Here is a 14,014-nt window from a genome sequence, read left to right on the forward strand (position 1 = left end):
CTGTGTGACAGAAATCCACCCCATTCTTCACTTGGAAAAGGGAGTCTCCGGTTTTCACAGGAAACACATTCCTGCCCACGACAGCCAAACTTACATGTACAATCAATCTCCTGGTTTTGTTATGAATTTATCAATATAGAAAATTGTTCTTGTAAGTTACAAGAGCAAAAAGGTACTCCACTACAGGTTACTAAAAACTTTGGTCTTGCTACATGAATTTTGCATAATAACATTTCAAAGGCAAAGAAGGTTTTTTTCCCCTAAACTTTTCCAGGCTGAAAAATGCAACTTTATAAGCCATTATACCTCTCCTCCAGTAGGAGGAGATGCACTATAAATATTTTTTTGCCCCTTGACTGTTATTTGTTATTTTCTTCAGCTGTAAAGCAGCCTGGATATCTGCCATACTTTCTGGTGTGCAAGAATAGCATACCCGGCACCCAAGAAGAAGTGACAGATTTTTACAATGACCTGCACAGCACAAGGGTGTGCAGATTTACACTCATTTACAGCTTATTAACTCAACACTTGACAAAAGTCAGTGTATAATCATATACATACATTATATCAGGAAACAAACAAAAAAAAAATCTATGTTTATATTCAAATCAGTTCTTTCTTTTTCCTGCTTTTTATAAGAAAAAAATCAAACAGCATTTTGAACACACAAGAAAGGAGGGAACACCTCCCATTTACCATCTGTTATGCTTTAAATTGACCATTGTTTAGTAACGATGGCAATAGATATGCTGCCTCTAAGTGCAGAAGACCAAAACAAAACAAAACCAAGCTTCATTATAAATCAAAGCATAATGCCATTTGGACATTTAAGGCTCACAGGACAATGTGCAGTAAGGTCCGCTATATTAATTTTATACTTTCATTATGAATCATGCAAGTGTATGAATATTTCTATTGCACACAAAACAAAGCTGTATATGTATATTTTTAAATTGTAAACACAGTTTCTTTTCCAGTAAATAATAACCAGTTCTTATTCAAAATATCTCAGCACTGAGGAGGAATCACTTTGTAGCCATTACTCATGTTTTCAAGGAATGAATAGCAGTTTCCTGGAATTCTGTGGACTGCTAGGAAAAATAATAAGATGAGAATCCAGAAATGGCCAGATTCTTGAGAAACAGAACATGAGAGATTACTACCACTCTGCCACCCAGCTGCCTTTTACACCTAAACCCATGTTCCCCAACTGTCAGAACGGTGCCTCCCTCCTTTTGCTGTAATCAAGGGTTTCTTAACAAAATAATATATCTATAGAAACAAACCGTCCTTCATTTCCCTTGAGTGACTGACAAAGTGAAATGTCAGTCAAAGCTGTGGCTTTTAGGCTTTCCCCCATAGGTAAACACAGCAGAAAATGGTCTGTTCAGTTTTCAGATGACACAATTTTAGTTTCCCAACCTGAATATGATCGAGTCGTGACAGTTATTGCTACAGACGCTGGCTTAGTCACCTAGCCAAAATGGCCTCAGTCCAGGGAAACTCCTACTGGGGCCTCTGAAAAAGGCTGGATAACCGCTTCAGGGGCAGTGGTTATTGCTCCTGAGCTGACTGCACTTTCGCTGCTACCTGTTGGCAGGCATTGGTGTACAGCCTTGTGTTGTCCGGGGGCATCTGAAGATGGCTGTAGGCTGACCGTGCCGGCACATCCAGCAGACAGGCACACTCTCATCCCCTCTACTCATGTTTGTTTGAAGGATGTGCTGGTATCCTGCATAAGCAAATGTTATTTCACAGCTCTGTGGCTTTGGAGGCAGTGATGCTGAGGGCATCCTGCACCATTAATCCACAGCGTAGAACCAAGGCTGTTCTTATTTTCACAACCAGAGAACTTTTCAGTTTAGCATTCGGGGATGCATCTTTTCCTCTCTGGATCCTCAATGAAGCAATACATGGACTTGCCAGGACCTTGCTGCTCTCTGGAAAATAAACGTATGAAGTCTTCTGTGCAACAAGTCTATTACTGTTCCAATAACAACTAGCAGTGCACGTTTGATCCCTGGGTTGCTGCAGCTAATGGTCTTTGAGCTCTCTTGCTTCTGCTAGTCATCACCATAAAAATTTATACTGGCTTCAGAGTGTGCTGAACTTGGGTGGGGCAGTGGAAAGGGTATCATGAGATGCATAAAAAAAAAAAACGCATGGAGGAGTCCTGGATGTCTTGTGCAGCTGCCAAATTTATTCTGCAGATACAGATTTGACATCTAAGATCCCATACCTAATGCGAATCACATACTGCATGCTAAACCACAGAGCCACGTGTCAGTGCTCATCATTGATGAGGCTGCCTTGATAAACAGGTCACAAATGCTTGAGGTTTCATTATTTTTCCCTTTTCATTAAGAACTAAAAAAACCTCAAGGAATAGAAGTGTCACTCCAGCTGTCCTATATTGACAGTTCTCCTGGGTTTGAAAGCACCTTGCATGTTTCCAGTAGCCAATGTTCTCACTTTTCCGCTACCACCCTTTTACATTGCAAGACAGTCTTAAGATGGGCACGCATTGTATTTACATAAAGTGTAAACCACATGAAAATCAGGTACAAAGCTTTTGGCTATAACCATCACTTGCAATCATGTACTTGGAATTTTTGAAATAGCATCCTCTGAAATGCAGAAACTTAGATTTCTCCCACTGAACAGCACTGGGTTCCCACAAGTGGACTCTCACCACCTTAAACGCGACAGTTTTATCCAGCTCAAGCTTTGCTACGAGGTTCCAGCCCTGTTTAATATCATGCCAGCAGCTTCTCCAAATCATGGCAAAACAGTAGTTCAAGATTTTATGTACATTATGCTACTAAACTAATAACTGAAAAAAAAAATTGATTTCTTATCTCAAACCCTCTTACAGACATTCATGATGACTGCTTAGTTTGTCTTCCCCTTTATTTAACTTAAAGTCTGGAGGCTTCTTCCCCACAACGGACTGATATTTTTTTTTAATGCAAGCCAAGTCAAGTTAATGTGAGTATCATCTTAGCATTTAGTACATGAATTACTACAGGAGCTTGACCCCTACAAATCGATGGGCCCTGACGCCATCCACCGGAGGGTGTTGAGAGAGCTGGCTGACATCATTGCAAGGCCACTCCCCGTAACCTTTGAGAAGTCGTGGAGAACGGGGGATGTCCCAGAGAACTGGAGAAAGGCAAATGCTACCTCTATCTACAAGAAAGGCTTGAGGGAGGATCCGGGTAACTATGGGCCCATCAGCCTTACTTCAATCCCTGGGAAAGTTATGGAACAAATCCTCCTAGGGGCCATCACAAGTCAGATGAAGCACATGATTGGGAAAAGCCAACATGGCTTCACTAAGGGCAGATCGTGCTTGACAAACCTGGTGGCCTTCTATGACACAGTGACTTGCCCGGTTGACATGGGGCGGGCGGTGGACATTGTCTACCTGGACTTCTCCAAGGCTGTTGATATGGTTCCCCACAGCCTCCTCCTGGAGAAATTGATGCGTTATGGCCTAGACAAGTGGTCTGTGCAGTGGGTGGGGAACTGGCTGACAGGCTGCACCCAAAGGGAGGTGATAAATAGCTCCTTTTCCAAGTGGCAACCTGTCACTAGTGGAGTCCCCCAGGGGCGAATATTGGGCCCAACGTTATTCAATATCTTCATAAGTGATCTGGATAATGGCATCAAGTGTAGCCTGATGAAGTTTGCTGATGACACCAAGTTGAACGGGGAAGTAGACACTCCAGAAGGGAGAGCTGCTCTGCAGAAATATCTGGATAGGCTGGAAGAGTGGGCCAGCAAGAACCTTATGAAGTTCAACAAGGAAAAGTGTAAGATCATGCACCTGGCAAAACATAATCCGGGAGTGCAGCACAGGCTGGGACGCACCTGGCTGGAGAGCAGCTCTGTGGAAAGGACCTGGGGGTCCTGGTGGACAGGAAGCTCAACATGAGTGAACAGTGTGCTGCTGCGGCCAAGAAGACCAACAGGATGCTGGGCTGCATCAAAAAGGGCATCACCAGCAGAGATAAAGAAGTCATTATCCCACTTTACTCAGCACTTGTCAGGCCACACCTGGAGTGCTGTGTACAGTTCTGGTCTGCACTATACAAAAAGGATGTGGACAGGCTGGAAGGGGTCCAGAGAAGGGCCACCAAGGTGATCAAAGGATTGGGAAGCTGCCATATAAGGATAGGCTGGGAGAGCTGGGTTTGTTCAGCCTTGAGAAAAGGAGGCTCAGAGGGGATCTCTTCACCATGTACCAGTACTTAAGGGGTGGCTACAGACAAGATGAAGACTCCCTTTTCACAGGGAGTCACATGGAGAGGACAAGGGGGAATGGACACAAGTTGCTCTTGGGGGAGATTCCAATTGGACACGAGAGGAAAATTATTCACAGTGAGGACAGTCACCATTGGAATAATCTCCCCAGGGAAGTGGTTGACTCGGCCACGTTGGACACCTTCAAGAGTCATCTGGACAGGGTGCTGGGCCGTCTTGTTTTGATTCTGCTCTTTCTAGAAAGGTTGGACTAGATGATCCCTGAGGTCCCTTCCAACCTGTGATTCTGTGATTTGCAATTCAGTGTGAAAGCTAGATTTGTCTCTTGGTAATCTGTATCTTGTCTCACTGTCAAGTGAAACTTCTTGTCACAATGTAAGTTCTGAAATACAGATACTTCTCTGAATCACTGCTTCTGAACAGGTGTAAATGAAAAAGCACCTTTGTAGTCTTTACCCGATTTCTTACTTCATACTCCAGCTGGATCCTGCACCCCAAAATCCTCAGTAGTACTTCGTTTAACATCAGCAGTCACTCCCCTGGGGAGGAAAAAGCAGGGAAGAGAAGTTAAAAACAAGATTACACTGAAAAGTTTCCCTGCATAAAGAATTCAGGATATGCAGGCGCGTATTCAGCCTTTACAGCACAAGGCTAGGAAATAGGAAATGCAATACCTGGTTTCTACACTACAGTTGCCTTCCTGCAATAAGATCCGGTTTTATCCTCAACTGTACCTTTTTTTATTATTACTTTTAGCCTATGCATTTCCCTATAGAAATTCTGTAAAACTGTTAAATGCTGTAAGAATGCACATCTTCTGAGTGGTAAAAGTACAAATATTCCAGACTCCCTCTGGTAAGGGCTATGATTTAAGTTCTGATTTTTTTTTTTTTTTTCCTTTCTCCTCCAAGCTATCCCGTTTGGCAAAATCCCCATTCTGGAAGTAGACGGAGTTATCATTCACCAGAGCCTGGCAATAGCAAGATACCTTGCCAGAGATTCAGGTAACACATCCTTGACTATTTTCTTGCTCTGTTCTGCACCCACCTTCAATGCTCCCAAAAAAATACATCCACAGCAAAACCAGAAACAAACCAACAGCTTGGCAAGCCCAACCAAGCAGAAGTCAACACCAGTATGGCAATAATGGTACTAGTTTTTTTTCCCAGGCAAAACCAGCTGATAGATATCAGCCTCTCATCGCCTCCGTAGTTCGTCTGCCAGCACCAAGTGCTGACCACAGAAATGCAGTATGCCATATAGGATGCTATTAGAGGTGCCACACAAAGAGCAATAGTTTAAAATACACCGAGGAGCGCTGTGTAGTGTCATGCCCATGTTCAGCAGCCTTCCTTATCACAATTTGGTGCCAATCTTGGGTCAGGGCTGCTCTGGCAATCCTGATGAGATCTCAGGCTACATGCCCTGTGGTTCCAAGATTAGAAAAAAGAAACAGAGCAAGGCAAATCTGCTAGGACGACACTATATGACAGGGTTTAGAGTCACTCAAATGTCATATAGAAAGTTAAAAGAAAAACCAGACAAAAAGAAGATTCAAAGTAACAACCTGTAGTGTGAAATGCTATGATGTTCAGAGCTGAAATCACATGGCTGAACTCCGTACTTGCAAAAACTCAGTAAAAATCCCCCCTTACGTCTGATTGAGTTTCCCCTCTGCATACAATAACTGAGGTTCGGGCTTACTTTTCCAGTCAAACTTTATTCACACGTCACTGCACGACAGAAAGCATATACATGTGGCTTCCCTAAAGCTCTCAGGGTAGTTTTTCCTGGAGCTAAACTTTGAGCTGCCAGGCTAACCAGAGACATGACCAGTAGGAGGAGGTTTTGGAGGACTTAGAGGTTATCACAGTCAGCAGGCAAAGCACTCTGAAGCAGATTTAGGCAACAATTCTGAGCTGGCAGAGAGGTTAGATCAAATGGTGACATCCCTTGCATCTTTAAATACTTACATGCTATGGAAGTACTCGACCAGTTAGATAAAGAGATATAAAACTTAGTAAGGCAAGTAATCAAAGAGAGTAGTCAGGGCTTGCTTTAGGTCAGCAAGCTGTCGTTGCGCCATCTGCAAAACTGGTCTGGTTGAAGGCGTGGTGTGCTGAACATCAGCAAATTGAAGAGGGGGGATGGAAAGCGAGTACTAATCTACATTTTTTACACTCTCAGCAAAGAGATCTAACATGCCTTTCAAAATATCTCACATTTTCCAACTGAGGAAACAGGTAGAGGTGCAGAGCCTTGTTCTTCAAGGCACTAGCACAACATATTTTCAAGCACGTCTGCATACTGCGTTCCTGCCAATTTACTCCATCCTTGATACAATCTACTACTTGCAAGAGAAAAGAATGTTAAGAGTCCACTGGTAATGAAAACTGATGAGAAAGCCTGCCTTCCTCCCACACTGCCTCCCTCCCCGTCTCCTATCGGGAGGCTGATCTGGAGCTGTGCTCCTTTTACAGCCTGAAGTTCTGACATAGGCATTCCCCCAACACCTTTCCCACTGGCTTGCAACAGCCACAAAGGCTAGGGTTCTGGCAAATCCTACTGCACTCAGACCATACTGGTCTCCTCCTGGTGTTAATCATGCTGTCAGCTACAGCAGGAAAAAAGCATGCACGGAAGGGGAAAAAAAATTCAAAATCATAGTGAAAACCTGCTACTTCCGCTGTTAAGCCTGCATGTGTCAGTAAGCCTTTAAAATTAAGAAATGGCATTTTTAGGTGCCCGTCACTAACAACTCTTTACTGAAGGCTTACAGAACTTGATGCCCAAAAGGAGAGGCAGATCCCTTGCCTTCAAAAGCATAAAGTTTCAGTAAGGGAGATGACTTGGCAGAGGACGTGCATATGGTTTATGGGAGCCACAGAGCTTCCAGGTGAGGCTTAAAGAACTGAGAAAGGAAGAGAAGGATGAGTTGAACCTGTATAGAGGAGAAAGCATGAACACAGGTCTGTGGAACGAGAGTGAGGGAAAAAAGTTGTAGCATTGAGAAGACCACGGGCAAGCCAAAGGACAACGGGGAAGGAAAGCAGATTTGTAAACAAGCCACAGTTTGGCTAAGATGCATGATTACCGTGAAGTAATCAAAAGCAAATTCGATGTCATGAGAAGGTTCCAAATGGGCCTGAACAGGCAGAACAGAGGGAAAGAGAAGCAGACTTTCACAGAAGCACTTTTGGAGGTTGTGTTGAGCGTTGGAAAGACCACTAGAAGGAGGAGGACATTGAAAGCTGGGATAGGGAAAGATTAACAGAATGGAATTAGTGCTGACCCTCACTAAGCATCCTGGGATGGTGGGAAGCAGAGAGAAGAATAAAGAAGCAGTAGTCAGGCCATCGGCTCAAGTGACGGAAAGAACAACTCATTACCTCAGATGGCTATATGAGGCTGGATGGGGAAAAAAGCAAAAGGTAGATGAGATTGTAAGGAGTCAAATGCATAGTGTTAGCATCAAAAAAGCCCTGGAGAGCATGTGTGTTTATGGAAATGTTCACAAAGAACAGAGTTTGCTTTGGGGCATCAAAAATTCTGCTGATGCTGTCTCTAACATCCCTTCATATGCTTGCTTCCCACAGGTCTGGCAGGTCAGACGCCCGTGGAACAGGCTCTAGCTGATGCCATCGTAGACACCATAGATGATTTCATGACGCTGTTCCCTTGGGCAGAGAAAAACCAGGATGTGAGAGTAAGACAATCACTAATTTAAACAAAAGTAGCACACAAGCCATGACTCTGTACCTCAGCATCTCCTCTGGAGAAACTGCTGAGGGCCAACCCCTGGGTCTATCACCTCACCTCAGCAAAGCTGAGCTGGAGGAGCTCTGTGCTTCTTCCTCCAGGCTAATCCAGCCAAGGCCTTCTGCTCCCTCCCACCTCCTCCTTCACCGGTTTTTTTCACCCTTATGGAAGCAATGATGAGGCCATCGTGAGCCGCCCCTCACTGGTTCATCTCGAATCAGGGATGCCATATATGCATACATCGAACTGCTTTTCAAAATGGAAAGACAGGACACTTCCATCCCAGATGGCACTGTGCAATACCTGTATGTTACTGCAAACAGAATAAGTGCAAATCTTTCTCATTTTGCTAACTGAACAGGATTAACAGCTCCATCCCATCTTCCTTCTCCCCATTGTTTCTTGATTTGTCCTTGGCTTTTAGTAAGTATCAATCTTCAATAACTTTAGCTGCCAGGGACAAATGCTTTTCAATTACCAGGGCAGTGTAGGAGAGCAGGCACTGCTAAAGAAGGGAGGTAGCACATCCCTCCCTCACTGTCACTATGGCTGTGCTCTTCAGATTCCTGCAGCCCCGCCTTGGTCCTCTGCGGTGCTTCTGCAAATACTGATGCCAGGCTAATATGCTGCCATGGCTACTTTGACTCACAGTCATGGGCAAGTCCTACAGCATTTAGGTTTGGTGGGGTTATTTTGGTGTCAGCCCAGCCCCAGCCTGTCTCACCAGAGCCCCAGATGCAAGTGTGCGGATCAGCTGCTGGGAAAGAGGGTGATGGAGGAGTTAACGCTGGAGTTACAGTGACTCCACACAGCTCTGACCCAACCAGATGACCTGACCCTTTTAGGAAAGTGGTAGTGTAACAACAGATCTCAACATCAACTGCCAGTGCAGCCACCTCCCATTTATTCAAAGGAAACATTTCAGATAGACTGGGGTATCTTTTTACAGAAACCACAGAGTACAAAATGTTGACCAAACCCAAATAAATAATGAAATTACATGAAAGTGCTCTGAAATCTTGCAGGGGAAAATCTAAACGTGTATTTGGAGGTTTTAGTATTAAAAAATGTGAATTACTTAATCTCCTAGTGATTTCCTGAAGTTTCCTCATTTGGGGAAGGGAGGTTGACTCATTATTTTTAATTATTTAGGAACAACCACACTATTGCTAACATGTTAGTGTAGAAGAGCGCTACTGCCACATTACTCCTACTCCTTAACAGGGAAAAAAATCCCATGATAATGCCTGCGTGTGTCCCAGCTTGTACTCAAGCACTTCTCCAAAATAAGGACCCAGATCATGTCATCAGTAATTATTTTAAAAGGGAAGAGAGTTCACACGCAACCCTTATATGCCTGCACGCACTGATACATTGAAGGGAGTGTTTTGGAGCCAAGGAAAATTGAGAAACTTACTTTCTGGGAATCTCCGTAACATTTTTCTCACCATTAGCCGTTCTCCCTCTCTCCTCCCGGGTCCACTGCCACCACCTTGTGGTAGAAGTAGCGTCTCATTGTCTCACAAGGCCAGATTTAAGTAATTTACACATAGTAGAGTCAGAAAAGCTTCCCCAGGCCTGACAAGTGATTACAGGAACACAAATCCCTCAGAGAAAGATGAAAGGATGTGTTATGCTATCTAGCCAGCAGCAAAGAGAAAACCAAGCAAGGTAAAGGGAGCAGAGGTGGAAACGGTCCATGGAAGCTCCCTCCGTGCCAAGCACAGAAGCTCCCTTCACCCTACACACCCCCCCCCCCCCCCCCCCAAAAAAAAAAAATAGCTGGTATTGCAACAGCTTCGTCATGCACTGCTGGAGAGCTCCAGGGTTGGCTGTGTACTTCTGTAGCCAGGGGAGGTGGGGAGGTCATTACTGTCATGACCACACAGTAGTTTGAGGTTGTTTTGTTTGGTTGGTTTTTTTTGTTTTTTTTAATTTTTTTTGGGGGGGGGGGGGGGGGAGCAGGGGAACTTACCTAAAAAACCAAAACACTACAGCACAGGGTACAGATACAAAATTTCTGGATTACAATCATCTGGCTATTACTTGCAGTCACAACGTTCAGTTATCGAGCTCTTAGAAGACAGCAGAAAACAACGTCAAACCTTCAAACGCATCTGCAGTAATACTGATTTTATTTCAGCCTGCATTTTTTAGGACCATTTAGCTGCTCCCTCTTCTAAATTTTATTCATTTTTCATTCACCTTAATTTCGAAGCTGTTGAAATAATTCCATTCCTGTATAGCAGTGCTTATTTAACCAAGCCTGAGTATGTTCTTCCAAAATTAGGCCAAGTGCATTAACTGCACAAACTGTGCCACATGGGTCGGACCAGATGATCACAACAGACTGCATCCTCAGTTGCTTCCATGCAGGTGAGAAGAGGAAAATCAGGAACAGTTTCCCTCTCTAAAAGAAACAGCTAACCCTTTAAAAGCAGCCTTAAAACTTTCTGCTATGGGGAACAGCTAGTGGACAGCCACCACCACCACACACAACCTCCTCCTTCCTTCATCCATTAACACACAAACACTAAGGTCCATACACCCCTATGCAGACTTCAGCCTTTAAGGAGGTATTTTAACCACCTCAAATCTCACTGCCATGGAGACCAAAAAGCAGAATGACCTGCTAACACAAAAATTCCAAGATAAGCAAAAGCTCAGAACCCAGGCTCCATATCTCACACAAGAAGGGCTAGTGAGGAACGATAATCGACTGGCATCTGACTGACAGCATGGCAAGGCTGAGCACAAGGGATTCTGGAAATGTGAGACCCCATACACTAGAAAACATGACATCCAAAAGAATCCCCCCAAAATGACAATGAGACATTGGGAATTATAGACATTGGGAATATATTTTTTAGATGGGTTCTTCCCAGATCTGTGTCAGGGCTCTCATCTTGCTGCGGCTGGGTGGCTGTTAGTACAGATAAACCAGCAGCGGCACCCCACACACCGTGTCTCAGCATCTGGGAGCTCTCAGGTGTTCATTAAGGGAGCACCTGGCTGAAGTCATGGTTCACTGAGCCATGAATGCCATGTTTTGGGCACCTAACCCACTTAATGGGTAATACCTCAGCTTTCCTAAATTCTATAGTGCCCCTTTGTATGTAGCCAAATGAGAGTTACCTCTGCATTTCTTTACTTATGTTAAATAATTGCTGTTTCCTGTATTAATCCTGACTTGGATGTTAACACATTCCTTCTTCCAAAGAGAACTGAGAGTCCTCTAAGGTTTGGGGCAGACCAAATTATTTCACTGCCACCTTTTTCAGATTCCAGCTTTCCTTTACACAAGAAACCCCCTAAAATTCAAGTTTTGCTGACTGCTGTGCTTAAGCATGGGTGTGTATCTTTGCTTTTCATTCTTCCCCCAGAAACAAGCATTTGATGATATCCTCACCAACAAAGCACCTGAATTACTGAAAGATTTGGATACTTTCTTAGGGGACAACAACTGGCTGGTAGGGAAGTCTGTAAGTATAATTTTTGTTTCTCCCGTTCCAATCAGGTTGCCAGAAAAATAAAATGATTGACTGTTGTTGAATTTCTGGATTCCATGCCAGCCCATGAAATGGCTCTCCCCACTCTTTTAACTCTTTGTTCTTACCAATACACAATTGGCTGCTCAATTGCAAAGTGAAAATTGTTTCCATACTATTAGAAAAGTGAGGCAAACCAGGACTAGGATCTGCAGTTTCTCAACCAGTTTAGAAGTATGTTGACACATAACATTACAAATGCCTTTGTACTAGTCAATACAGATGGGAGTTGTTTAGAACTCTGCTTATAATCACTGATCAATTTATAGGACAATATGAAAAAAAACCTCTATGAAAATGTAATCACCTTTTTTTTTCCCCCCAAACTGTTTTGAAACTAATTAAAACACTTTTCTGTAGGACATTTTCAGCAGGAAAGATTAATATTATAATGCAAGTAATATTTGTAGCAAGGGCTTTATTTAACGAATTTTTACTGAAGTCAAGCCTTGCACTGCAACCTAATTACCAGCTCTGTAATTACAGGCTATAAACAAACAAAAAAACCCATATGCATACAGTAGCAGTCCCAGCTTGTGAGATTACCAACTAAAATTTACTGCTCTCTCTCCCACTTCCACCAGGTAACATGGGCTGATTTCTACTGGGACGTGTGCAGTACGACACTTCTATCTTTTAAACCTGACCTGGCAGACAACTACCCCAGGCTTCTGGCTCTCAGAGAAAGAGTGCAAGCACTTCCAGCTATTGCAGCCTGGATCCAGAAAAGACCAAAGACTATAATGTAGATTAGCTGTTCAGACTGGAAAACACAAATGTTTTGTTTTCAACATGACAAGCATCCTAAGTTATTAATCTTAGCATCATTTAAGTTAATGTCAGATGGGTGTGCTATAGCAAATCAAAATCTACCACTCGTATCCCTTTATAGGAGAGAATCTAAAAAGCTGATCTAGCAGAACAGAGCCTAAAGGAAAGGCATTGTTTCCAACCACATTCCCCCTACTACTAATAAAATGCTTGATCTACCCAATTAAAGTTCATTGGGCTCTCAAAGGGAGCAAAGATGAATAAACCTTCCCGGAGAGATGCAATCTCAACAATACTTTATTTACTGTAGACTTTCAACCAGGAGGAAAGGAGGCTAATTAACAGAGAGGATAAATGTATGGGAAGACTAAGGACACTAAGCAAAAAAGGACCCACTTAGTCAACAAACTTCAAGCTTCTCAAGCACTTTCTTTAGCCTCTTGAAGTTTATGCTGTGCCACTGAAAACCAAACCAAAACAGCAACAGAAAAATCCCAAACCAAAACAAAAAGCAGCTACCCAGCCAAGCTGGAGCCCATACCGAGACCCGTTGTCCATAAGCACACCAGCTGCAAAACATTCAGCGGCTCAGTACCTCTTCCAGTAAGCAGGAGACACAAACTGGGGGCAGTGGTGGCAGGGGCGCAAACCAGGTTTAGAACAAATGAACGAACAAACAGCGTGTTCTTCCGGCACTGGGGAAAACAGGTAGGTAGAAATCCTGGCAACGTGGATGGTTGTAGATGCAAGCGGTTTACACAAACTCAAGGGGAGGTAAGTGCTTGCAAGAGAACTCCACTGTGTGGCATAAGCAGATAAGCCACAATAAACATCGGCGATCCTCTGGGCTGAAAATGCCCACTGTTAGGAAAATATTTCCCTTCACACTTGCTTTTCCCTCCCACCATAAGCATTATCTCAGTGATTTATATGAGTGACACCAACCAACCATTAACAGTTCAGAGACAAACCAGGTATTGGCAGAACTGAAAGCAAGGTCCAATCTTTTGCTCATTCCGTTACGGTGTCTCCACCTGCTTTTCAATTCCTTGCACACCTTTGCTCCAGCTCTTTACAGATTTTTTTTTTCCTTCTTCAGCTCCCACTCTCCTCTTTTCTTCAGCAACAGACTTCAGGTAGTTGTACTGTTTTTCCCCCTGTACATCTTTCCCAACCAGAGATAGAGAATCACAAAATAGTTGAGATTGAAGGGACCTCTGGAGGTCCTCTGGTCCAGACTCCCTGCTCACGCAGGGCCACCTAGAGCTGGCTGCACAGGACTGTGTCCAGATGGCTTTTGAATATCTCTACGGATGGTGACTCTACAATCTTTTAACTAAATTAACTAAATCTCTTAACCCAACTAATGAAGGTAAAACAGTGACAATAAGCAAAAAATGGCAAAAACACATATGAGCTTCGTAGCGCTTAGAGACACGTATTGACTCAGGGGTCTCGGGCTGTGATTGTTTAAGGAGTAACCACTGGTCAGCCAGACTACATTAACTGATTACATACACATACCAAGCCTAAACACCACACAAACCACCCTACAGGGCAGGCATTTTGGTTCACTTCACATTTGAAGCAATGAGTGAGAACATGCAAATACAATGGAATAAGACTTGGGCTAGGATCACGCTCAACAGAGAGACAACCTAATTAACTGC

The 14,014-nt window shown here is 43.6% G+C and overlaps 1 protein-coding gene across 1 annotated transcript in view; it reads left to right on the forward strand.

The window, feature by feature from the left end:
- Positions 1-12,621, forward strand: part of HPGDS (hematopoietic prostaglandin D synthase) — a 32,296-nt gene extending 19,675 nt beyond the window's left edge. The window contains exons 3-6 of the mRNA XM_075090834.1: positions 5,178-5,270; positions 7,863-7,972; positions 11,409-11,507; positions 12,158-12,621. Coding sequence (XP_074946935.1) covers positions 5,178-5,270; positions 7,863-7,972; positions 11,409-11,507; positions 12,158-12,322 — 467 coding nt within the window. The 3' untranslated portion in view covers positions 12,323-12,621. The remainder of the gene's footprint in view (positions 1-5,177; positions 5,271-7,862; positions 7,973-11,408; positions 11,508-12,157) is intronic.
- Positions 12,622-14,014: the final 1,393 nt, after the last annotated feature.

This window comes from Phalacrocorax aristotelis, chromosome 4, assembly GCF_949628215.1.
Source record: "Phalacrocorax aristotelis chromosome 4, bGulAri2.1, whole genome shotgun sequence".
In the NCBI taxonomy this organism is placed as follows: Eukaryota; Metazoa; Chordata; class Aves; order Suliformes; family Phalacrocoracidae; genus Phalacrocorax; species Phalacrocorax aristotelis.